At 39.6% G+C, this 26,340-nt stretch overlaps 2 protein-coding genes and 2 non-coding genes across 5 annotated transcripts in view; all 4 read right to left on the bottom strand.

Moving 5' to 3' along the window:
• The window catches only part of LOC131450049 (neuronal membrane glycoprotein M6-b-like), a 33,622-nt gene extending 24,813 nt beyond the window's left edge, over positions 1 to 8,809 (bottom strand). Inside the window, exon 1 of the mRNA XM_058622179.1 lies at positions 8,679 to 8,809. Coding sequence (XP_058478162.1) covers positions 8,679 to 8,682 — 4 coding nt within the window. The 5' untranslated portion in view covers positions 8,683 to 8,809. The remainder of the gene's footprint in view (positions 1 to 8,678) is intronic.
• Positions 8,810 to 9,489: 680 nt separating this feature from the next.
• On the bottom strand, positions 9,490 to 13,298 carry gemin8 (gem (nuclear organelle) associated protein 8). 2 transcript variants are annotated; one of them, XM_058653479.1, is made up of 4 exons: positions 13,208 to 13,298; positions 12,942 to 13,007; positions 11,145 to 11,478; positions 9,490 to 10,967 (listed from the first exon to the last, which is right to left on the bottom strand). In XM_058653479.1, exons 2-4 carry the CDS (start codon positions 12,942 to 12,944, stop codon positions 10,714 to 10,716), a joined length of 591 nt encoding a protein of 196 aa, XP_058509462.1. In that variant the 5' UTR covers positions 12,945 to 13,007; positions 13,208 to 13,298; the 3' UTR covers positions 9,490 to 10,713. The 2 variants fall into 2 exon arrangements, with proteins under 2 accessions (XP_058509462.1, XP_058509468.1); XM_058653485.1 differs by lacking the exon at positions 13,208 to 13,298 and adding an exon at positions 13,160 to 13,178.
• A 5,382-nt stretch (positions 13,299 to 18,680) lies between these two features.
• LOC131455680 (U6 spliceosomal RNA) lies at positions 18,681 to 18,786 on the bottom strand. The gene has a single exon (XR_009239829.1). It is a non-coding gene; the product is annotated as a U6 spliceosomal RNA (small nuclear RNA).
• Positions 18,787 to 24,410: 5,624 nt separating this feature from the next.
• On the bottom strand, positions 24,411 to 24,481 carry trnag-gcc (transfer RNA glycine (anticodon GCC)). Its single transcript has one exon. It is a non-coding gene; the product is annotated as a tRNA-Gly (tRNA).
• Between the last annotated feature and the right edge of the window lie 1,859 nt (positions 24,482 to 26,340).

The raw sequence follows: 26,340 nt of genomic DNA, 5'->3' as shown, positions 1-26,340 counted from the left end.
ACTCATGGGTAACCATGCATGCATGGACACACATACACACACACACATATACTGTATATGCAAGAACACACACACACACTCACCACCCCCTCTCCATCTGGTGAGTTGAGAGAGTCAGGGAGGGGAGGGGAGGAGAGAAGAGAGGGAAAAAAAGACAAGAAGAAGACGATGAAGAAGAAGAGTGCTAAAAGGAGAGTGCAAGTGTGTGTAGTGAGAATGTGGGTGTGAAGATATAGGAAAGAAGTGACAAAAATCAAATTATGACAGATAATAATAATAAAAGGCTGACATTCATGGTCTTAGATATTATTAGTGGCAGGGATGGATTATTGAACAGGCCTCGGGGCTCAGGGGGCCCTGAAACCAAAGTGCTACTATCTCTATATCTTCATTACTAACACTAAGTTATTCACTCCTGATATCAGTCAAAGAACACTGGTTATCCCATGTGGTATATCGTTATGTGCACCCACGGTAAATTGCCGTGGGAATAACAAACAACTCCTTATATGGACATCCTGGAGGTGTGTGTTTATAGGTCACATATCCAGGCTTTAAAAATGCGTTTTGTTTGTTGTTTGTGTATGTTGTTGTGTCAAATTTATGTCACATTTTTAGTAGTGATATAAAGTAGTAAATAATTGTGCAGAAGTCACAAAATTAGACCGTTTTTCTTTTCTTTTTGTTCATAAAAAAACAGCCAAGGGAACTTTGAACTGTTTCCAAATTTCCCACAGGGGAAACAGGATTTTATAGCAGTTGCCGTTGTCTTTTGTCATCCATGTGTGGGCACAACAGTAAGAACTTAAGATATGACCACGACAGTGGAGATGTGGTTTCGTGAGTGAACGTGTTCCAGCACGGTCCAGCATCACTTGTTGATTGCTGTGAAGATATTAATCCCACTGGAATGTGCTTATTTTTCTGTTTTCTGTGTATTATAATTGCACTGCTAATTTACACCGTCACTTATTTGAATGGTCCTGACCTACACTCTCACCACTCTAAAACAATAAAAAAAAAACTTAATACAGATGAGTTGTTCGGTTTGGGGGTTAAGTGATCATTGGTCGTCAGTAAAGGGGGCGGGGCCTGTAATAACTGTTAAAGTAGCAGTGTTTGTATAGTGGCAGCCATCTTGGAATCTTAAACTCATTAGCATTAGCATCATATTATGATGTTGGCTTCTGTGAGGTTGCTGCGAGTTTCCGAGTTAAAAATCCCTCTTCCCTCTTCAGGAACCTTGGAAATTCAGAGTTCCGACTACAAACGGGACGCAGCATTAGCCACATGAAGGGGTGAGGGGGTGGAGCCCCCCCATTCCCTAATAATAATAAACACATCCTCAAACAATGGGATGCCATCTGCCCCGAATCCTCTTACACGAGGTTTTAATTCGGACCCACGTGGCCTTGTTTCAGACAAAGCTCTGCCCCACGGAGGAAGAGGAAAAGAGGAAATCCCCCACACTCACACCCCCAGACACTGTGCAGACAGAGGTGAACCCCACCAACAGCAGCAGCAGCAGCAGCAGGAGCAGCAGCAGCAGCAGGAGCAGCAACAGAAGCAGCAGCAGTAGCAGCCCCTCATGTTCCTCCAACAAAAAACATCAAAGCCTCAGAAGCAGCAAACATGACATCCATGACATTTAGTGGATCCGTTTCCCCGCAGGGCTGAAACCAACACCAGCGTATGCTGCCGGAGCACAGAGGGTCGGCGCCCTCTGCACTGATTTGGATGCAAGCCACGAAGAAACCCGATTCTATTACACTTTTTTTTTTTTTTTTGGCAATAACAGTCTCGGGTTAAAACACAGTTGTATATTCTCCCTGGACTGATTCCTGGGACACTTCAATGATAGACCTAATTTAATAAATCATCACCACATCAAAGCAAACTGCCACCTCCTTTCTGATGTTATCAATGAATCCAAGAATGGAAAAGAAAACGAAAGTGGAGGAAAACCCGAGGCAGGTTTATTTATAATAATAATTCAATTCTCAGCTGTGTTGTATCCACAAAGTGCGCACATAAATAGACACAAATGCTCTAAATAGTCAGTTGTCAGGTTTACAGGGTAATCCAAGCCCCCATTTTTTCTCTCCCAGAATGCCTATAATCCCTTGCTGGGTCACACAGATTAAGGACTAGTCCAGAAGATGAGATCCAGCGTTTTCTGGCACTCCTCACCATCACCCTGTCACACACAGATAAACACTCACTCCATGTACACAACCTGTAGTTTCAACCTTAAAGGAACAGTTCAGGTTTTTAGAAAGCTCCCACACCAAAGCCCATAGATAAAACCAGCGATTTTAGCTCATGGTGACACGTTTGGTAAATGTGTGTCACTGAGGGGAATCTGACTGACGGATTTCAAACGCAAAGTCACAGAATAAGATTACTGCTAGAGGTAGCAGTGGATCAACAACTCCTGTGGTGTAAAATGTGTGATTTTCTCAATGGTGAGAGGTTTACAAACATCACCTCTTAGCTAAAAGGAGTAGCCTACAAATAACAAGAAGAGAAAACCTCTGCACATCCAACTTCTGAATGGCTTGAAACTATTTTTAAACCTCATCAAAAAAAGATTTGATCAAACACTCATGACGTTCACATCCCCCCCCCACATCAAAGCAGTCCCGTCTCAGACTCTGCTGTTGCCATGGAGCCGCGGCGTTCCACGGGCTGTGCCGATTCACATCTTGCAGCGATGCTATCAGTTCCTTGGAAATGTTCTAATGTGACTTGCACGGATAATAAAAACCAAATTAATTAGAGGGCGGGACTGAGGAGAATCTTATCATCATTGTCCCGTCAGTGACATGATTTATTCTCCTGTGAGCGACTGCTGCTTTGTGGTTGTTGACAAGCAGCAGAGAGTGTTTCAGGGCTCAGATCTGAGAGGGAAAAGCAGACTGTAAATGAGTAAACACGATTAATGTTCACGTACTAGATGGTAATCCCTCTGAATAATAACAGAGCCTGAATTGACAGAAATTTAACATCCACTCATCCATTATGTGTACCAGTGGGTCCCAAAGACACAGGTGGGTCACAGGAGATTCATTTTGGGTCTTCAAGCCTTTTACTTGAAGCATTTTACTATATTGCTTAAAATCCTCTTCACAACCAATTAATTAATGCATTGTCACATAAACAAATGCACACTCCTGTGCTCTGGAGGCGGAGCTTCTGAAGAAAGACCTAAAACATTTATCCAACATACTATATACAGTATATATATATATATATATCTTGGAAGTGGTCCTCATATAAAAAGCTTGGGAAACAGTAATCTGTGCAGCTCATTCGTGATGGTTTGAAGCCAATCCTAGCTGGCATTGTGCAGGTCGCTAGATGCAAGGAATATAATATTCATAACTTCATGTATAATTACCAGTGTAACTAAATATTTCATATAAAGGGAGTTTTACAGTCCGAAAAAGAACAGATTTGCATCACTGAATAAGAATTATTTGCAATAAAAACATATACATTTGCGTCACAGCAAAATTAACTACCAATATACAGAATACAAACAGTGCTTACAACACATGAGTTAACTGGGATTTAACCTATTATAGTATATAGAAGAGTGTTGAAAATTAATGTAGCCTTCTTTTTGAAATTTGTGCTGGATGACGGAACACAGCACTCGGTGGAATTCAGCACGAGTGGAACAGCAAGGACTACACAGATACAGCATTAAGCACCAGTTTTTGTTTTGTTTTTCAAAATAAAAGCCCCTGTGTTGACACCATATTATATTTCATTAACTACATCAATGACACTTGCAAATCCAGCTCTCTCCTCTGGTTCTGTGTTTCTTGTGTTTACAGCACATACATAAACTGGATTGAAAACACAAACTATGCTAACTGAAGCACTATCGTTAAATTTTTTTTGTATAAAATCCTATCATAAAGGCTACTGTAACGGGTCTGATTGCACATTAGAAGTCCTGCTTCAGTGTTAGCCAGTATCGATGGTTTGTCAACAAATGCACGTGTTACCACGACATATATTTTCGCAACAGTTGACGTTTTTAGACTGTAGGGGGACCCCAAGAGCAAATACCACATTGTGTTACTTTAACGCAGAGGTCAGACCATAGCTAAACTAATGCATAGAACAACAAGGAACTGAGGAAAAACTATTTCATAATAATAATAATAATAATAGTATAAATGATAAATATAGGCAAACTGATGAAACATTTGTTTCATTTTCACCAACTATATAAACCTGAGCAGGAAGTACTCTCATAATGTTTAAAATTGGATTGAATTTGTGAAAATTGGGAAATATGTCACAGTTCAAAGTTCACTTGGCTCATTTTTATGAACAAAAAGAAAAGAAAAACTGTCTATTTTGTGACTTCTGCAGAATTATTACTACTTTATATCACCACTAGAACGTCATAACTTTGACTCAACAACATATAAGAAGACGGAAAAAACACATCTTTTAAAGCCTGCATATGTGACCTATAAACACACACACACACACACACACACACACACACGCCCAGGATGTCCATATAAGGACTTATCTATTATTCCCACAGCAATTTATCGTGGGTGCACCTGTGGCACAGATCCTTCTGCTGTTACAGGTGTGCAACTACAACATGAAGAAGATTGTGCACAAGTGTCTACTTTGCACATTATTCTCAGACGTGTAACAATGAAAGCTTTTCTGCTTATTCCTCCGCCTCCATTAGTCAAATCAAACAGTTTTATCAGTCATGCTGGAATCAGGCCAAACATAAATACAAAAAGACACTGGTGTACACACTCACACACACAGAAACAAGCCAAGTGTCTCTGTGAAGGCTTTATGAGACTCCCACTGTCACTTTAGTCTAATCCTTGCCATTTTAATGAGCTTCTGGATTCCTCTTTGGCAGAGCACGACATAGCAGCACTGCCCTTTGTTCCATCTCTCACCTGAAAATGTCCTCTCATAGATGTATATATATATATATATACGTATATATATATATATATATATATATATATGTATATATATACTGTATGTGTGTGTGTGTGTTGAGATCCAGGCCCTTAATCTGTGGTAATGATGACCCACTTTCCCCTCGGCCACTCCCACACACACACACACGCCCTCAGCTGACAGTCACCAAAGGAGACGCTTCCCGCTCGCCCCCGCGGTGCAGAGGCGTCAGATGCCTCTGACAAAAGGTTAATCCACCTCAACCCCACACACACACACACACACACACACACAGACAAACACTTATGCTGAGGATTCCAGGTCAGTTTTAAGGATAGGGATATTCCAAACGCTGACAATTTGATGACTTTTAATAATTTAACAAGTTACACACAGCAATGCAGCAAAGAGCTGAACTTTGCTGAACTTTGAACCATACCTAGGATATTTAAAAATGTAAATTTTCATTCATTCACGCCTGCTTTTAGTCCAAATGACGACCGGCTGGTCTCACGTAAACAAAGCCCAGCACCTGAGTGGACACCCACCCTCTACATGAGCCATGTGCAAAGGTCAAATCAGAGAGAATCTCTGCTATATCATGCCTTATTTTTAATATCTGACTCCTGTTAGTAGGGACGGCTTAACACACACACACACACACACACACACACACACTGTCCTACACACCCATCCCCAGTCCATCCCGCAATTTATCCGACAAGCTTCTAATCCCGCTGGCCCAGATTTGGTCCAAAGTCTGTTTCGCATGACGTTATGCCGTCATTCACACACACACACACACACACACACACACACATACATACGGGCAATATTGTACCATGTGACATGAGTCATGTGACTCAGGAGGAGCGGCTGCACCTGTGACTGAGGTGCAGCCGCTCCTCCTGCAGCGATGTGGGGATAAGTGAGGTTTCGGGGCTCAACAGCAATCAGTGTTTGGAGAAAATACGAAGCACCGTGGACTCAATATCATCATCATCATCATCACCATCATCATCACTGCAGAGGTGTCAGAGCGGCAGCAGGAAATGACAGATAACGCCAATCCCCTGCTGCCTGTGGCTCATTTACATACGAACGTACTATCTATTTTTTGCCTGCGTGGGCCAGCGTGATCACAGGGTCCGCATGTGCCCCGGATTTGAGATGCCTCTGAGGCCTCCTCATCGCTGTGTTGCCATGGCAACTGGTCCTCACAGCATCGATTGTCTCCAACACAGAGTAGCCACTGGACTGAGCTCGAAGATGTATGTTTGAACTATTGCCTAAAAAAAAAAATCCCTTTTTTTTTGTCAGAGCACCACTCAAATAATGTGGTGCGCACACATTTCAAAGCCTCACACAAAAACTAAATCTCTCGCAAAATCGATAATACATATAGAAAAAACAGAAAGCCAAGTAATGATTTTGCTGTGAGGAAACTGGCTGTCAATTTCTGTGATATGATTGGCTCCCTGAGGGAGATCAGAGATATCACAGCATGGACTCAGAGACAGGAAGATGAAGTAGAGCTGCTGGAGGAGTTGGAGGTGTAGAAAAGAACAAGATGACAGTGTCTAAATAACTAAAGGAAGTGATTCATGTTGATGGCAGAAGACACTGTGATGGATCGCTCTTTTATCACTTTTTTTTCTTTCTTTATTTGCTGGTCACTTTCTATCATGTCATTCCAGACCGAGCTCCATCCTCCCTGACCTGCAGCTGACCTCCGCGTTACCTGCCTTTCATCATTACTTCAACTGCACACAGGTTTGAGGAGGAAGCTACTCTCCTCAGGACCATGTGTTGGCTTTCATGCACCTGGACAACATGTGCATGAAACAACAGGCCTTTATTCCTAATATCACTGGATCTTTGAGCAAAAGCATGATGATGTATTTGTCAAAGGCGCAGTGTTTGAGAAGTAGTGACATCTGATGGTGAGACAGCAGATTGTAAAAACATAAAAGATCTTGCTTCATATGCACAAATATTTTTTTTTTGTTATTTTAAAGTGATTATACACTTACACATATTGTTAGTTTATTCAATTTCTGCCAGTAAACCCTGCAGAATGTTACACACCAGACCTTTAATGCTAGAAAATCAAATGTTTATAGCCGCACAAGTATTTTAAAGACACAGTGTGCAGATTTTATTGTCTATTTTCAATGTTATTAATTTTTCCCTCTGAAATCAGGCTCTGTCATGCAATACTATCAGACCTATCATCCTACAGTTTTAAGGGTAAGAAGTTCAGTATATACTTAAAAAAATACAATCCTAGGGTGTCATCACCTCTGGTCTTAAAATACCAGCTTTTAAAATACTCAGTAACAATAATCATGTTTTATTATGTCACAGATTTAGTAGTAATCTGGTGAATGGATCATACCACTTCTCATTCCCCCCCTTTAGCGGAGTGATCAGTTATTCCCGCAGAACAAAAATATGTGGACTTTAAAGTCCATCTGCTCTCAGTATCCATACCGCAGCTGGAATCCACAGGAGAGGATGCAAGAGGATATGAATCTCCACATGCTAAAGAGAAAAGAGTGAGCACAAAGAGTGAATTCATGTCAGTGGAGGAGGAGGAGGAGAATGATGATGAAGACAATGAGCAGGGAGATGATGAGAGGAGCAGATGCACATGAAAGATGCTGATGCTGAAGATGATGAGACAGAAGACGCAGGTTTTTGGAGGGGAGCGACGGTGCCGAGCCGACACCGGAGCCGAAACGAGAGAAGTTTCTTTTACGATGGCTCCCCGCAGGAAAAGGTCTGCAGCTCCTGCGTGGCACTAAATCATGTCACTTGGCTACATCCTGTCTGTTCTCAACTTCTCACCGGGCCCTGAAGGCGATAAACAGACCTGCTCCCTTATTGGAAACAGATGTTATGAATGGGGAGCGAAAGAGAGAGAGGGAGAGAGCGAGGGGCAGAAACAAAGAAGATTCTTCGATTTGGACTTTCCATGCAGCAACATTCACTGTGTACTCGACACAAACCATTTGGTTTTCATGTACTTAATCTGTTTTTAAAGGTCTAAAGATATTGATAGAGTCAAATTATGATTTTGAATGTTTTGTAATAGATGTTTTCCCTCGTTTCAGACTTGTCCAGTTTGCTTGAACCACACTCCCTCTTAAACCAATCAGCTCTCTCATTAGGAGTCGACATGCAAAGGATGAGGTGCTTAGTTTGCCTTGCAACACGAGACAAAAGATTCCCAAAATGACTGAGCACTGCAGAGCATCGATATGGGATTAAACGTTCTGGTAAAACATTCAAAAATGCTTTCAACATTTAAAGAAAGATCTGGAAACGTATGCACAAGCAGTGTGTGGAAACTTTCAAACTCCCTGTGTCCAGCACACACTGCACTCCACAGACCAAGAAATATGCTAATGTTTACATCATAACATACAGTCAAAGGAGCAACCCCTAGGATTAAAAGACACCTCAGTCTACCACTGGTCCACACACTGCACTTAGTAATCACAGTAATCATAAAAAGTCTCGCAAACAAGCAGCTGCAGAAAATAATGTTTTTTTTTTTTTTTACTGTGTTGTTCCATTTGTTGTGCACATTAGTGTAAGAATCCAGGGGTTAACAGACGCGGGAGCCTCTGAGCCTTTAAACTGATTACCAGACATGTGCAAATTGAAGTGAAGCGAAAAGAGAGAAACGTGGAAACAACAGGAGGTTCACTCACCCATGTTTCAGTGTTTCAGCTCCCGTGGAAAACCGAGAAGAGAAGAAGAAGGGATTTAAAAAACAAAACAAAAAATAACAAACCCCAACAACTCCCAGATGACGTGCTGTCCACTTGGTCGTTTGAGAAAGTGAAGTGTGGTGGTGGTGCGTTTAGTTTAGGGGCAGTCCGGCTTTGTAAGTGAAGAGGACGGGGGTCGAGTGGGGTGGAGTTATACCCCAAGCGTCGTCTTAAATAATTCACCTTAATTCCTTCATGAAATATATGAGCATTATCTTTTTATTGTATTTATGATATAATAATATAATAATTTTCCCTGCATGTTTTACTCTGTATCTCTTCGTACATGTCAAATAAAAAGCATTGTACACATTAGTAATACACATTAGTCTAATATTACATTCACTGTACGGTAGTATATGTGTAACATAACTTTTTTTTTTTTTTAAATATCGTTTACATTAAGAACATAAAGTCAGAGGCAACCTGGGAATCAAACCCTTTACCATATGGTAAAAAGACGCCTCAATCTACCACCATTTACACTTACAAGTAAAAGTACTACTACAGAAATAAATGTACTTAAGTACACATAAAGTTTTAATTGCATTTTTTTTAAAAAACAACAACTCAGTAACAGTTGTGATAAAATGGAGCGAAGTAGGATACTTGAAAGTAAACTGTTAAATACAAGTAAAGTGAGCTTTCAAAAATGGCTTAAAACACAAGTTTATATAATATATATATATATATATATATATATATATATATATATATATATACACAGTAAAAAAAAACACTTGAGACTACATACACTAAATGAAAACAATTGTATATAGTGAACACATATTTCCTTTTTCATATTGTTTCTTGACATAATTTGGCAAAGGAATTTGTCAAACAGAAACTTTTAAATTTAAAAAAATTACACAAAATGGAGGCTAACATATCCAGCATGACTGTAGCTAGTTTGAACATTTCCTGTTTTGTCTTTGCATAAAAAAATAAAACATAATCTGCGAGGACATACGTCAGTTTGACCCATTACATAATGGTATTAGGTGGGGTCAGAAGGTCAGTGACTCAAGATGAACATCACTGGTAAGATAAAACATTACACAGACACTGTGGACATTCTCTGGATGAACAAATATCTCCGTAAAATGCAGATTCAGCATTAGAAATCCTGAATGAAATATACACTAACAAAACACTGACCCAGTTTCTAAATGTAGAAAAAGCTGAATCGCAGTCACAGCGTGTCATCGAGAACAGGAACCACACGCTGTTTTTTTTTATCCAAACAAGTAACAGTTTATTATGTAAAAACAAACACACTTCAGTATATAAAAAAAGAGAATATTCAAGATTTCTCCTTAAACACACAACAGGAACTACACATCACTGAGTGTGTTGAAACATTTGTGTATAAATAGTTGTGGTTATGAGAGGAGCCGCTGCAGGATGAAGCATCGGCGAGCTATGAGGTAAATAACAACAACAGATTAGAGGGAAACACACACTCAGCTTAATTTGATTCTGTCCTAAAAAGCTTTAAGGTTAGGTACTGCGCGTTAGCCTTTATACGCAACACATTTAGAACATCATAAGACTCAGTGTTGCATGTTTTATGACAACCATGAGATTTAATTAATTTAAGTCACTTTTTAGTCCTTATCCACATGGAAACTGAACTTTTCCTATACTTTTTATTTTTAAAAACTTTCCCGAAATGTGTTCATGCACACAAAACAACTCTAAATGTTGAGGTATATATACTCCAGGCCTGTATGTGGTACGTATAGTGTGGTTAAGGGTTATAAAAGTGTGACATGATAATTTTATCTATGAAAACTCAAAGGTGGCGATTTAAAAATGTTTTACTCTGGGACCTGTTTTCCAAAAAAAAAAGCATTTTATCAGCTCCCAAAATGCTGGTTCTGTGAGGATAGAACACGATAATATATACGAAATGTTTACTAATCCACAACTGTGCCTAAAATAACTTAATTTTATGATTCTACCTGCAGCAAAGTCACAGTTTCAGAGGGATAACAGGCCAGTACTTCGGCTGCTTCCGGTCACAGTTTCTGTCAAACGTGAGCTGCATTGCCGTCTCAATGGCCAAGATCTTGGCGGAGTCCTGGCCGTACAGCTTCTTCATCTCGGCCACGCGTCTCTCACCCGGTCGCTCGATGGGAGGAGCTCCGGTGCTTTTCTGGGAGCCGCTGCGCAGGTCCTGGTCGGCCAGCACGTAGCAGTCCTGCTGCTCGGCCTCCATCTGCTTCTCTTGAAGGACAGTTAGACAGATTATTTTTAGGTACTTTCGCTCTGGGAGAGCCTGTTATGTGCTCACCTTGTGCAGGCAAGATTTGTCAGAAATTTATCATGAATTAAAGGTTCAGTGTGTAAGAAACTAATGGTGACACTGCAAAGGGCAGGAAATAAAGAACAATGTTCTCTTACTCAGCTCCTCTCTGTGTCTCTCCGTCTGGGCAAAGTACTGCCGTAGCTCCTCGCTGATCTCCATGTTACTGACATCGCACTCGATCTCGCTGTCAGAGCTGCTCTCCTCATCCCCCTCGTCGCCCTTGTCACTCTTTGGGGCGTGCCAGTCTGCGTAGCGCTGCGGGCTGCAGGGAAACTGCTCCTGGCTGTAGCCGGGGCCATAGGCGGCCTCCAGGGCTTTACGGTAGGCACGTCTGTGTCTCTGGTGCCAAGCCATGGCCTGGTAGTAGTGTTGCCAGTAGCGGTTGTACACGGGGCTGGAAAACCACGACATCACAGTGCTTGTGTCCTCCTGCAAAGGAGATAAATTTTGATGTGCATACCATTGCATCAAGCCAAACCTCACAAAATGGTCGGAAAAACTGGAAAACCGACTTCCCTCCGAAGCTACGCATTCAGAGCACAAGAACGCGAACAAACACGGATTCACAAGCACTGCGCAGCATTGGTAACTTTCAGTACTTTTCGATGACACTTGGTATTTTGGATACTTTATTGAAAATGTGATGATGAAAAACAACGAATACTTAAAAAAAAGTTCACAAAGACATAAAGTTAACCTACCGGTCCATTAGAAAAAGTGCCACCATGTCATCACTTCGCAGCCCTTTCTGGGCTTTCAGTTTCTGTTTCAGCACCGATATTCACTCAGGTCTTGGATCGCTTTTCTTGGCAGTAGCTTTACCAAAAACTGTCTTTCGTTTGTGACCAACACCTGTTTTTGCCACCTTTTCTGCCATAACGTTGCTGAAACTGTCTCGTTGGATCTAGCAAGTTAGCATAAGCTCTGGTGCATGTGCGATAAGAGGGATACACGCATTTCTTTGCACATTTTTACCATTTTCAACATACATAATATACATATGTATATAAATACACACACACACACACACACTGTATGTGTGTATTTATAATATATTCTATTTCTACCTTTTTGGCTGCTGTACCACTGCAAATTTCCCCGTGTGGGATCTTGTCTCATTTTTATTTATTGTTTCAGTTTTATTGGATAGTACTTCTAGTTTAGTGGAGTACTTCTTATTCTTCATACACATACATACAGCAGTCATTCACAATGAATGAATAACTGTTAATTCACTGTCAGGAGGGTAGAGACTGAATTGAAGCAGTTACAGCCGTAATAGTTTAGTACTACCATACAGTATGAATGGGAAGCATCATTGCGATATCAAGCATTGGTGGTTCAGTGGTAGAATTCCTTTTTTTTTTTTTTCCTTAAGTATCTGGCATTTGACATTGACATTATTTTTTTTCATTCACATTACACATAACTTTTATTCGATAATATAGTTTGGATGTAAGGCTTGTAGAAAGAGCTGCACAGCAGACATATAGATTTATAGGTTTAAACTATAGGTTGAGTTCAAGTTTAAAGCCAGTTGGGAGACGTTTGACTCTCTAAACAGATTCCAGGTGGTCTATCGCTTTAAGAATTGGAAAAAGTGTCAGTGTTTCTGCCAATGCAACGATCTTTATTATTTCTTTCCCATATCTGCCATTTATAATATTTACATTATTACCATCTACATTACACACGTCTTTTATTAGATCATATAGTGTGCATGTAAAGTTTGTAACACGATCCAATGAATAAGTGTTTCTTCTTCTTTGATTTGTGCAATTAGCAAAACATACTTTTTACGAAATATCAAGTAATATTTATTGAGTTCTGAGTGTTAGGGGAGCGCTGCTCAGTAGTTAGCGTGAAGCTGATTCACACCATAGTTAACTCACCATGTTTGGAGGTCCCTCTTCCTCTGTGGTCTCTCTGCTAACTTTACCTAACGTTCAGCTAGCAACCTGTGTGTGTACAAATACAGATCCACGGTATTAGCAACATGCTAACTCAAAGTTACACACTGTCTGCGTTCATGAATACAAACGGGATAACTGGTGAGTTGTAGACAACGAGGAGACTTGACAATAAACGATAACATGTTGTAAAAACTCACAATAAGGTCTGTGTACAAACAAATAATCTCTCATTTCTCATCATTTACCTCTGTCCAGTGACACTTCCGTAGCGGAAACTTCCCAGCATCCTTAGAGCCACAGATAACTAACGAGTAGCTATCGCCATCTCGTGGACACAGCGCAAACAAACAACCGTAATATCGCAATATCAATGAACACAACCTTTTAAAATTGTATTCATCATGCAGTCGTGTTTGACAGTATATCTGCGTCATTGCGTGGCTCGAGGCGTTTAGAGAAAATTTAAAAGACAAATGTGAAATATTAAGTACTTTTACTGTATTCTCTTGGAGTAATCCAGGGTCAAAGTTCACTTTTTGCAGGATTATCTTCCATTTTTGAAGAGGTATAAAATACACCGTTTTCAGTAGTATTTATTAGCAGTTTAGTTCTACCTCTTGCACTTCATACGCAAGTTATATAACGTATATCTCAGTATACTTTTGGAGTAATCCAGGGTCAAAATTCACAGGGTTAGTACTTCACAAAACGTGTGTATCATTCAAACTAATAATTATTTTCAAAGAAATAAAACAAGACAAGATAAAATATTATTTTATTCTGTTGCATCGAAGAAATTACCAGTTCAACCTGTTATTCGCATTGGAAATAAGATGAACATCTGTGGTTTGTGGACAAAAAAAGACTCAAAGTTCAAGTTAGAGAAAAGTAGCTTATACAAGACTGTACGTTCGACGCTGCTGCTGTCCTTAAAGCAACCCACCACCATTGCAGCGTGGAATGTGACTATGTATGCTGGTGGAAAGACAGCAGTGATAGCAGAAGAGATGAGGAGGTATGGGATCTCGCTCCTTGGTCTAGGTGAAGCCAGGTGGCTTCAGTCAGGGCAGGCCAGACTGGCGAGTGGAGAGACCATACTCTACTCACGACATCCAGATGACTCTGCTCCACACACAGAAGGTGTAGCGTTCATGTTGTCCAAAGGAGCACTGAGGGCTCGTGTCTGGTACTGCATTATTGGTTTATGCACCTCCTCGTTAGTATAGTGGTGAGTATCCACGCGGGAGACCGGGGTTCAATTCCCCGATGGGGAGATACATTTAGCATTTTTTTTTTTTCTTTCTGTCCATGTGGACTAAAAAGAGTCACTTTATATGGAGGACGAAACCTGACTTATGTATAAATAAATACAGAAATACATAAATAAATACAGAAATGTAGAAATAAATACATACATAAATAAATAAATACAGAAATGTAGAAATAAATACATACATAAATAAATAAATGCATAAATAAATCAATGACTGTGTCTAAACGGAAACAAACCGATGTTCTGCACGTCTCCGAATCTCGTTTATTATCAGTTAGATTTAATTTCCTTTCAGTCCTCACTTTCCCTTTTACTCTGGCCTTCAAAATAAGAGCCCTGGCTTCGGCTACAACAACGTCCTGTCCAAACCTATTGACAAGAAGAAGATAGCTTTCAATAATAATACTAATCCAAGTGTAAAGTGACCCTTGTTAGTCCACATGTAAAAAAAAAATTTGCTAAATGTATCTCACCGTCGGGGAATTGAACCCCGGTCTGCCTCCGGGCAATGCAACATTTGCAACATTTATTAATATTTAAATGATAAATAATCAGAAAAAACCTACTTGTGGTCAAAAATATATTACATCCGTAGTGGTTTAGCACTACCATTGGAATCGTTACGTTAAGTTTATTAATAAAGCCATATAAATACTATACATATGTTATATTTTATGGTTTTTTTTTTCACATTAGTTATTAATTTTACACATAATTTGGTAATAAATTGATTTAAGTAACAAAAAATCTTAGGAGCCACTTGGGAGCCGAAAGAGCCGGGAATTCCCATCACTATCAGTCACATTGAATGAAGAAGTGTTCATTCATTCTGGGTATGGTAGAGAGGAGTTGAAGCGGTTACAGCGCCAAAAGTGCGAGTGGCCGGGAGGCGCATTACGTCCGTAGTGGTTTCGTACTACCATAGAGAATACATGGGAAAAGTTTTAGGGCCGTTTAGCTAAATAACTCTGGGTCCGCGGGAGGCGGGGCCCATAGTTATTTAGCTAAACGGCCCTAAAACTTTTCCTATTCATTCTCTATGGTAGTGCTAAACCACTATGGATGTAATATATTTTTTGACCACAAGTAGGTTTTTGGCGGCGCTGTTTCCCGCTTGGCTGAACAGTAAGGAGACGGTCTTTTCTGAGTGGAAAGAAGAGGTGGCACAGCATGAACGTTTCTGATTATTTATCATTTAAATATGAATAAATGTTGCAAATAAATGTTGCATTGCCCGGGAATGGGGCCCATAGTTATTTAGCTAAACGGCCCTAAAACGTTTCCTATTCATTCTCTATGGTAGTGCTAAACCACTACGGATGTAATATATTTTTGACCACAAGTAGGTTTTTTCTGATTATTTATCATTTAAATATGAATAAATGTTGCAAATAAATGTTGCATTGCCCGGGAATGGGGCCCATAGTTATTTAGCTAAATGGCCCTAAAACGTTTCCTATTCATTCTCTATGGTAGTGCTAAACCACTACGGATGTAATATATTTTTGACCACAAGTAGGTTTTTTCTGATTATTTATCATTTAAATATTAATAAATGTTGCAAATAAATGTTGCATTGCCCGGGAATGGGGCCCATAGTTATTTAGCTAAACGGCCCTAAAACGTTTCCTATTCATTCTCTATGGTAGTGCTAAACCACTACGGATGTAATATATTTTAAACCACAAGTAGGTTTTTTCTGATTATTTATCATTTAAATATTAATAAATGTTGCAAATAAATGTTGCATTGCCCGGGAATGGGGACCATAGTTATTTAGCTAAACGGCCCTAAAACGTTTCCTATTCATTCTCTATGGTAGTACTAAACCACTACGGATGTAATATATTTTTGACCACAAGTAGGTTTTTTCTGATTAATCATTTAAATATGAATAAATGTTGCAAATAAATGTTGCATTGCCCGGGAATGGGGCCCATAGTTATTTAGCTAAATGGCCCTAAAACGTTTCCTATTCATTCTCTATGGTAGTGCTAAACCACTACGGATGTAATATATTTTTGACCACAAGTAGGTTTTTTCTGATTATTTATCATTTAAATATGAATAAATGTTGCAAATAAATGTTGCATTGCCCGGGAATGGGGCCCATAGTTATTTAGCTAAACAGCCCTAAAACGTTTCCTATTCATTCTCTATGGTAGTGCTAAACCACTACGGATGTAATATATTTTTGACCACAAGTAGGTTTTTTCTGATTATTTATCATTTAAATATTAATAAATGTTGCAAATAAATGTTGCATTGCCCGGGAATGGGGCCCATAGTTATTTAGCTAAACGGCCCTAAAACGTTTCCTATTCATTCTCTATGGTAGTGCTAAACCACTACGGATGTAATATATTTTTGACCACAAGTAGGTTTTTTCTGATTATTTATCATTTAAATATGAATAAATGTTGCAAATAAATGTTGCATTGCCCGGGAATGGGGCCCATAGTTATTTAGCTAAATGGCCCTAAAACGTTTCCTATTCATTCTCTATGGTAGTGCTAAACCACTACGGATGTAATATATTTTTGACCACAAGTAGGTTTTTTCTGATTATTTATCATTTAAATATTAATAAATGTTGCAAATAAATGTTGCATTGCCCGGGAATGGGGCCCATAGTTATTTAGCTAAACAGCCCTAAAACGTTTCCTATTCATTCTCTATGGTAGTGCTAAACCACTACGGATGTAATATATTTTAAACCACAAGTAGGTTTTTTCTGATTATTTATCATTTAAATATTAATAAATGTTGCAAATAAATGTTGCATTGCCCGGGAATGGGGACCATAGTTATTTAGCTAAACGGCCCTAAAACGTTTCCTATTCATTCTCTATGGTAGTACTAAACCACTACGGATGTAATATATTTTTGACCACAAGTAGGTTTTTTCTGATTAATCATTTAAATATGAATAAATGTTGCAAATAAATGTTGCATTGCCCGGGAATGGGGCCCATAGTTATTTAGCTAAATGGCCCTAAAACGTTTCCTATTCATTCTCTATGGTAGTGCTAAACCACTACGGATGTAATATATTTTTGACCACAAGTAGGTTTTTTCTGATTATTTATCATTTAAATATGAATAAATGTTGCAAATAAATGTTGCATTGCCCGGGAATGGGGCCCATAGTTATTTAGCTAAACAGCCCTAAAACGTTTCCTATTCATTCTCTATGGTAGTGCTAAACCACTACGGATGTAATATATTTTTGACCACAAGTAGGTTTTTTCTGATTATTTATCATTTAAATATTAATAAATGTTGCAAATAAATGTTGCATTGCCCGGGAATGGGGCCCATAGTTATTTAGCTAAACGGCCCTAAATCGTTTCCTATTCATTCTCTATGGTAGTGCTAAACCACTACGGATGTAATATATTTTTGACCACAAGTAGGTTTTTTCTGATTATTTATCATTTAAATATTAATAAATTTTGCAAATAAATGTTGCATTGCCCGGGAATGGGGCCCATAGTTATTTAGCTAAACGGCCCTAAAACGTTTCCTATTCATTCTCTATGGTAGTGCTAAACCACTACGGATGTAATATATTTTTGACCACAAGTAGGTTTTTTCTGATTCATCATTTAAATATTAATAAATGTTGCAAATAAATGTTGCATTGCCCGGGAATGGGGCCCATAGTTATTTAGCTAAATGGCCCTAAAACGTTTCCTATTCATTCTCTATGGTAGTGCTAAACCACTACGGATGTAATATATTTTTGACCACAAGTAGGTATATTTATCATTTGAATATGAATAAATGTTGCAAATAAATGTTGCATTGCCCGGGAATGGGGCCCATAGTTATTTAGCTAAACGGCCCTAAAACGTTTCCTATTCATTCTCTATGGCAGTGCTAAACCACTACGGATGTAATATATTTTTGACCACAAGTAGGTTTTTTCTGATTATTTATCATTTAAATATTAATAAATGTTGCAAATAAATGTTGCATTGCCCGGGAATGGGGCCCATAGTTATTTAGCTAAACGGCCCTAAAACGTTTCCTATTCATTCTCTATGGTAGTGCTAAACCACTACGGATGTAATATATTTTTGACCACAAGTAGGTTTTTTCTGATTCATCATTTAAATATGAATAAATGTTGCAAATAAATGTTGCATTGCCCGGGAATGGGGCCCATAGTTATTTAGCTAAACGGCCCTAAAACGTTTCCTATTCATTCTCTATGGTAGTGCTAAACCACTACGGATGTAATATATTTTTGACCACAAGTAGGTTTTTTCTGATTCATCATTTAAATATTAATAAATGTTGCAAATAAATGTTGCATTGCCTGGGAATGGGGCCCATAGTTATTTAGCTAAACGGCCCTAAAACGTTTCCTATTCATTCTCTATGGTAGTGCTAAAGTATGGTAGTATTGTTTTTAAAAACAATAATAATATTTCTCGATTCAAAATGAGGAACGCTTCACGAATTTGCGTGTCATCCTTGCGCAGGGGCCATGCTAATCTTCTCTGTATCGTTCCAATTTTAGTATATGTGTTACCGAAGTAACACGTTTATAGGAGAGTCTCTGTGAGCCTAATATAGGCCTCAAGGTTAACTGTGTAGTTCAGTCATGGTTGCAGGTCTACGGACATTATAAATGTTAAGTTTGTTTTTATGAAACTCTAAAACAGTGGCCTCATGTTTCTAAGCATTTCAATACAAATGGTGTCTGTACAAGACTTATTTTGTTACCGTTTTTCTTGTATATTTTACGGGTTTGTTGTTGGCCAGCTCCCGGGGCTGATGGGTAATGTGGACTGATGGGTAATATGGATTCCGAAATCCACCAGGTGGTCTGCATACTGCAGAAAAAACAACCAACAAACCCTAATTTCCCACGTCTTTTAAGCTTTAGCAATCATCACCACCGATTCCCTCTGAAATATCTGCTCATGGGTTTGAGCACAGCCTTTTTTGTCCTATTGTGTGTTTGATTACATGAACGTGCAGTACCTCGAAATGTCCACAGAGCGTCAGTGTCGGACTGCGTTGGCCATGCTTGTGAGTTGGCGGAGTTTGGCATTATGTGGTTTGTTGTGTCTGGACTGGAACGGCGAGTCGTACTTCTTTCAATGGATTGCAAGATGTCTAATTGCAAAAGGACATATATTAACAAAGTGAATCCAAAATTAGACCTTAAATGTATACATAAGTATCATGCGAACAGCTCCAACTGTTTATATCCCCATCTGCTGTTTGTGCCAGTGGAGGAGAAAAGGCAGGGGGCTCGAGTAACATGTAACAAGTGGTGGAAACATCTTCAGAGTAGTTAAAAGTAGTAGTAGCAACATCTTACCGTGTGGTGGCTCAGGCGTAGTATGAGCTGAGTGTCAGTCGGGGCACAACAACAGAAGGACCAGCTGTTAGCACAAGGGGGGAAAAAGAAAAAGATTCGTGAGATGTCATAACATTTGTGCTTTTTATTCTTTTTATTTTAGACTGTGTAATAAAAGGACAAATTGGGGGCACAGTCAGGCTTCAGAAAAGAGTTATGAAAACATCTTACTGGGTGGTGGCTCAGGTGTGCGAGCAACTCTTTACTTTATCATCATGTATTTACTTAACTGGTGGGCACGTAACAAAAAAAAGAATGAAGATATTTCTCGACTCAGGGGAAACTGAGGTTGGGAAGCACATTTTTTTTTAAATACTACCCATATTCAGAATACAGGTAGTATTTTAAACTAAGAAATATGATATGATAAACTAGAATATGATATTCTAGTAATACAAAGCTAAATGCAAAGTGGTGATTACAGCATTGAAGATGGAGGCACAAATTCCAGAGAAATTACCATCCACTAGCGTCTTGTGTTGTTTCCCTTTAGTGTCAGCAGGTGGTCTTGACAGCACTTAAGGAGACATTTAAATGTCAGTTAAAAAAGTGACACAATTTGTCTGGCTAAAGGCAGAACTCACTCAAATATCACTCATACGTATATTACATTACATTACATGTCATTTAGCAGACAATAAGTGCATTTAAACATTTGGCACCTCTTCTTTCCACTCAGAAAAGACCGTCTCCTTACTGTTCAGCCAAGCGGGAAACAGCGCCGCCAAAAACCTACTTGTGGTCAAAAATATATTACATCCGTAGTGGTTTAGCACTACCATAGAGAATGAATAGGAAAAGTTTTAGGGCCGTTGAGCTAAATAACTATGGGCCCCATTCCCAGGCAATGCGACATTTATTTGCAACATTTATTAATATTTAAATGATAAATAATCAGAAAAAACCTACTTGTGGTCAAAAATATATTACATCCGTAGTGGTTTAGCACTACCATAGAGAATGAATAGGAAACATTTTAGGGCCGTTTAGCTAAATAACTATGGGCCCCATTCCCGGGCAATGCAACATTTATTTGCAACATTTATTCATATTTAAATGATAAATAATCAGAAACGTTCATGCTGTGCCACCTCTTCTTTCCACTCAGAAAAGACCGTCTCCTTACTGTTCAGCCGAGCAAGAAAAAGCGCCGCCAAAAACCTACTTGTGGTCAAAAAATATATTACATCCATAGTGGTTTAGCACTACCATAGAGAATGAATAGGAAAAGTTTTAGGGCCGTTTAGCTAAATAACTATGGGCCCCATTCCCGGGCAATGCAACATTTGCAACATTTATTAATATTTAAATGATAATCAGACTTGTGGTCAAAAATATATTACATCCGTAGTGGTTTAGCACTACCATAGAGAATGAATAGGAAAGGTTTTAGGACGTTTAGCTAAATAACTATGGGCCCCATTCCCGGGCAATGCAACATTTGCAACATTTATTAATATTTAAATGATAAATAATCAGAACTTGTGGTCAAAAATATATTACATCCGTAGTGGTTTAGCACTACCATAGAGAATGCATAGGAAACGTTTTAGGGCCGTTTAGCTAAATAACTATGGGCCCCATTCCCGGGCAATGCAACATTTATTTGCAACATTTATTCATATTTAAATGATAATCAGAAACGTTCATGCTGTGCCACCTCTTCTTTCCACTCAGAAAAGACCGTCTCCTTACTGTTCAGCCAAGCGGGAAACAGCGCCGCCAAAAACCTACTTGTGGTCAAAACATATATTACATCCATAGTGGTTTAGCACTACCATAGAGAATGAATAGGAAAAGTTTTAGGGCCGTTTAGCTAAATAACTATGGGCCCCATTCCCGGGCAATGCAACATTTGCAACATTTATTAATATTTAAATGATAATCAGAAAAAACCTACTTGTGGTCAAAAATATATTACATCCGTAGTGGTTTAGCACTACCATAGAGAATGAATAGGAAAAGTTTTAGGGCCGTTTAGCTAAATAACTATGGGCCTAATTCCCGGGCAATGCAACATTTATTTGCAACATTTATTAATATTTAAATGATGAATCAGAAAAAACCTACTTGTGGTCAAAAATATATTACATCCGTAGTGGTTTAGCACTACCATAGAGAATGAATAGGAAACATTTTAGGGCCGTTTAGCTAAATAACTATGGGCCCCATTCCCGGGCAATGCAACATTTATTTGCAACATTTATTCATATTTAAATGATAAATAATCAGAAACGTTCATGCTGTGCCACCTCTTTCCACTCAGAAAAGACTGTCTCCTTACTGTTCAGCCAAGCGCGAAACAGCGCCGCCAAAAACCTACTTGTGGTTAAAAAATATATTACATCCGTAGTGGTTTAGCACTACCATAGAGAATGAATGGGAAACCTTTTTACGGCCGTTTAGCCAAATAACTGTGGGCTGCAATGCACTGGCCCGGGTTCGATTCCCGGCCTATGCGACAATCTTTATTTTTCCTTACGTATTCTGGCATTTGATATTGTAATATATACATGTAGAATAATAGATAATAATAGATAGATTGCTACCACTGCAATACCTATTACTAATAATATTCATATACTAGATATATTGAAATCAAAATACCACTGTAAAACCTATTAATAATATTTAAATAATAATCAGAAACGTTCATGTTTCTGGACACTGACAACAATATCACCGAACAAACCTGGTACCAGTTGATATAAAACAGTCTTCATCCACGCGAATAAATAGCATTCATTCCCTATTTAAAACGTTTCCCATTCATTCTCTATGGTAGTGCTAAACCACTACGGATGTAATATATTTCTGACCACAAGTAGGTTTTTGGCGGCGCTGTTTCCCGCTTGGCTGAACAGTAAGGAGACGGTCCTTTCTGAGAGAAAAGAAGAGGTGGCACAGCCGCAGCGGAGAAACAGAAGACAGCGTCTTTTTTCTCGTTCCTCGACATGTTTTACAAACGTTTTGTACTTTTCAATAAGTGGAAGCTTTTTCGTTCAAATAGTGAATGAATGCTCTTTATTCACGTGTATGAAGATTGTTTTATATCAACTGGTACCAGGTTTGTTCTGTGATATTGTTGACAGTATCCAGAAACATGAACGTTTCTGATTATTTATTATTTAAATATTATTAATAGGTTTTACAGTGATATTTTGATTTCAATATATCTTCTTCTCAGGCCTTTAAGTTCCTAGAGGAACATAGGCCATCGACGAAGCTCTTCCATCCTCTCCGGTCTTGGGCCCTTTGCTCCAGATGTTGCCACAACAGCCCTTCGTCCTTCATCCCTAAATCCTTGATGAATTTCTTCTGCCTCTTTTATCGCCCTCCTCTCACTCACTTTTCTGTCTGTGTCTTTGGATATCCAGGGCGTGTTGTTGGTCTCCCTTCTCCCGATCACTTCGTCTTTTCAAAGGTTTTTAGACCTGTCCATATCCCCTCCACTGTGCCTGGGTTTTCTATATCTAGGGCTTGGTACCAGTTGTGCCACACAGAGTTCTGATGTACCTATATCCGTAAAAAGCTGTGTGTTGAAGCTTCATCTGGATCTTTGCTGTGAGGAGGTGGTGGTCAGAAATGATGAATCGATTATTAATCGATTACTAAATTAATCGACAACTATTTTGATAATTGATTAATCGGTTTGAAGCTTTTTTCATGGTTAAAACTAGATTTCTGATTGTTTAAGCTTCTTAAATGTGAATATTTTCTCCGTCTCTTTGCTCTGGATAACAAAGAAATTATTAAGTCAATCATTTTGGTTTGTGGACAAAACAAGACATTTGAGAACATCATCATTTCCAGGTTTGACGAACACCAATCAACATTTATTAATCAAACAATTAATCATGTTTGATTAAAGATGATAAAAATAATCGTTAGTTGCAGCTCTAGTCAGAGCCTGCGTCTGCTCGTCTTCTAGCTCTGACATCCAGCAACGTGTGCCTAAACTTCTGGCTAATGCAGATGTGGTCTGTCTTGTTTTCCGTGGTGTGGTCAGGAGACACCCAGGTGGCTTTATGGATGTTCTTGTGTTGGAATACTGACCCACCTATGACCAGGTTGTTGTCTGCACACGCTGCTGTGAACCGCTCACCATTGTCGTTCATGGTCCCTACTCCTTCTTTTCTAATGACTGACCCAAAGCCGTTGTTGTTTGCCCCTATCTTGGCGTTCATGTCTCCCATCAAGATCATGATGTCCTTTCCTTTCCTGGCCTGGATTATGGTTGGTAGTTGGTCGTAGAATTGGTCCTTGGCTTCATCATCGTTTGTCGTTTGTACCACTTGGATGTTTGTTTTCTTATGCGTGGTTTGGAATTTGGCTGTGATGATCCGAGAGTTGAAGCATGAAAGCTACACCCTCTGTGTGTGGAGCAGAGTCATCTGGATGTCCTGAGTAGAGTATGGTCTCTCCACTCGCCAGCCTGGCCTGCCCTGACTGAAGCCACCTGGTTTCTCCTAGACGAAGGAGCGAGATCCCATACCTCCTCATCATGACATTTAAGACCGACATTAATGAAACTGGAGAAACACTGACACACTTTTTCCAATTCTTAAAGCGATGGACCACCTGGAATCTGTTTAGAGAGTCAAACGTCTCCCAGCTGGCTTTAAACTCAACCTATAGTTTAAACCTATAAATCTATATGTCTGCTGTGCAGCTCTTTCTACAAGCCTTACATACAAACTATGTTATCAAATAAAAGTTGTGTGTTATGTAAATGAAAATAAAAAATAACTGCAATGGTGAAAATCAAATGCCAGATACTAAAAAAAATCAAGATTGTTGCATTGGCCGGGAATCGAACCCGGGCCTCCCGCGTGGCAGGCGAGAATTCTACCACTGAACCACCAATGCTTGTTGTCCTGCACATGTGACCCATCATTTTTCGATTGTCCAATGAGATGCGTCGTAACATTTGAGAATTGTGTTTAAAATACCTGTCGTAGCATCACCTTCTCAATAATCTCAATAATCTTCTCAATAATCCCTTCTGGAAGGGGCAACCAGAACAAGTATGGCGGGCCTTACATTACATTACATGTCATTTAGCAGACGCTTTTAGCCAAAGCCACCTACAATAAGTGCATTTAAACATTTGGGTACAAACAAGAGCTAGAAGTAAGTAAGAGCTTCAAGTAAGCCAAACTATAAAGTGCTAGCTATCTATATATGTCCCGGTGTCAATGGGGAGCTCGTTCCACCATTTGGGAGCTAGGACAGTGAACAGTCTCGAGTTCTGTGAATGCCTCTGCGATCCTCTCAGTGAGGGGCAGAGTGGGCGGGCTGGGGTGTAGGTTTAGATCATGTCCTGGATGTAGGCTGGACCGGATCCGTTTGTAGCATGGAATGCAAGCACTAGAGTCTTGAAGTGGATGCGAGCAGCTACAGGAAGCCAGTGAAGGGAGCGGAGGAGCGGTGTAGTGTGGGAGAATTTTGGTAAGTTGAAGACCAGTCGAGCTGCTGCATTCTGGATGAGTTGCAGAGGTCGTATGGCACACGCAGGGAGACCAGCCAGGAGGGAGTTGCAGTAATCCAAGCGTGAGATGACAAGAGCCTGGACCAGAACCTGTGCCGCCTTCTGGGTTAGAAGAGTCCGTATCCTTCTGATGTTGTGCAACATGTATCTGCAAGATCGAGCTGTTGCAGCAATGTTGGCAGTGAGGGAGAGATGGTCATCAAGTGTCACACCCAGGTTCCTTGCAGTATGAGAAGCAGCTACCACAGCGTTGTCGAGGATGATGGACACATCTGTGGTGGGAGAGCCCTTTTCTGTGAGAAAAAAAAACTCGGTCTTGACGAGATTGAGTTTCAGGTGATGGTCCGACATCCACTGAGAGATGTCAGTCAGACAAGCGGAGATCCCAGTAGCTAGAGGAAAGGGTTCCGACACAGATCCTCTCCAGGTTACTCTGTATGTTCGGTTTTGAAGGTTGAGGATGAGAGTAGGGTAAGTGCAGAGCCTGAGACACCTAGTTCTTGAAGGGAGGAAGTAAGGATCTGGTGGTTAACTGTGTCAAACGCTGCAGAAAGGTCCAAGAGGACGAGAGAGAGGCAGCCCTGGCAGTGTGTAGTTGCTCAGTGACAGCAAGAAGTGCAGTTTCGGTCGAGTGACCTGCTTTAAAACCAGACGGACCAGAGGATCGAGAAGGTTGTTCCAGTGAAGGTAGGAAGAGAGTTGATTAAAGATAGCACGCTCCAGAGTTTTGGAAAGAAAAGGAAGAAGAGAGACAGGTCTGTAGTTATTTACTTCAGACGGGTCAAGGCTATTTCAGGGGGTCCACAGACTATGACAATGAATTTGTTTCTCGACCAATAAATTGCAATCTGAGTTTCTTAATGTTAAAATGTACATACTAAGCACACAGGAGATCAGATTTGTGTGTATAATTTGCAGTTTATTAACATTGTACACAATGTAAAACACAACTTGGCAACAATTTTTCAATAATGACATAATTTTTACAAAAATGATGAAAATGCTCTCTCTCTCTGGTACTCACTCACACACAGTTACACACTCACACACACACACTCACACACACACTGGACACAGCTGGCTCCGGGTCTGGCTCTTTTGGCTCACCAACATCTTCGTCAGAATCAGAGGCTTCTGTGTCCTCCTTCGATGGAACTGCATTGTATAAAAATATTAATATTAGAAATGCAACCGTTACTGTCAGTAACCAACATTTCAAATATCTAAAACTTAACTT

This window comes from Solea solea, chromosome 2, assembly GCF_958295425.1.
Source record: "Solea solea chromosome 2, fSolSol10.1, whole genome shotgun sequence".
Taxonomy (NCBI): Eukaryota; Metazoa; Chordata; class Actinopteri; order Pleuronectiformes; family Soleidae; genus Solea; species Solea solea.
This window is presented reverse-complemented; position numbering and strand designations above follow the sequence as displayed.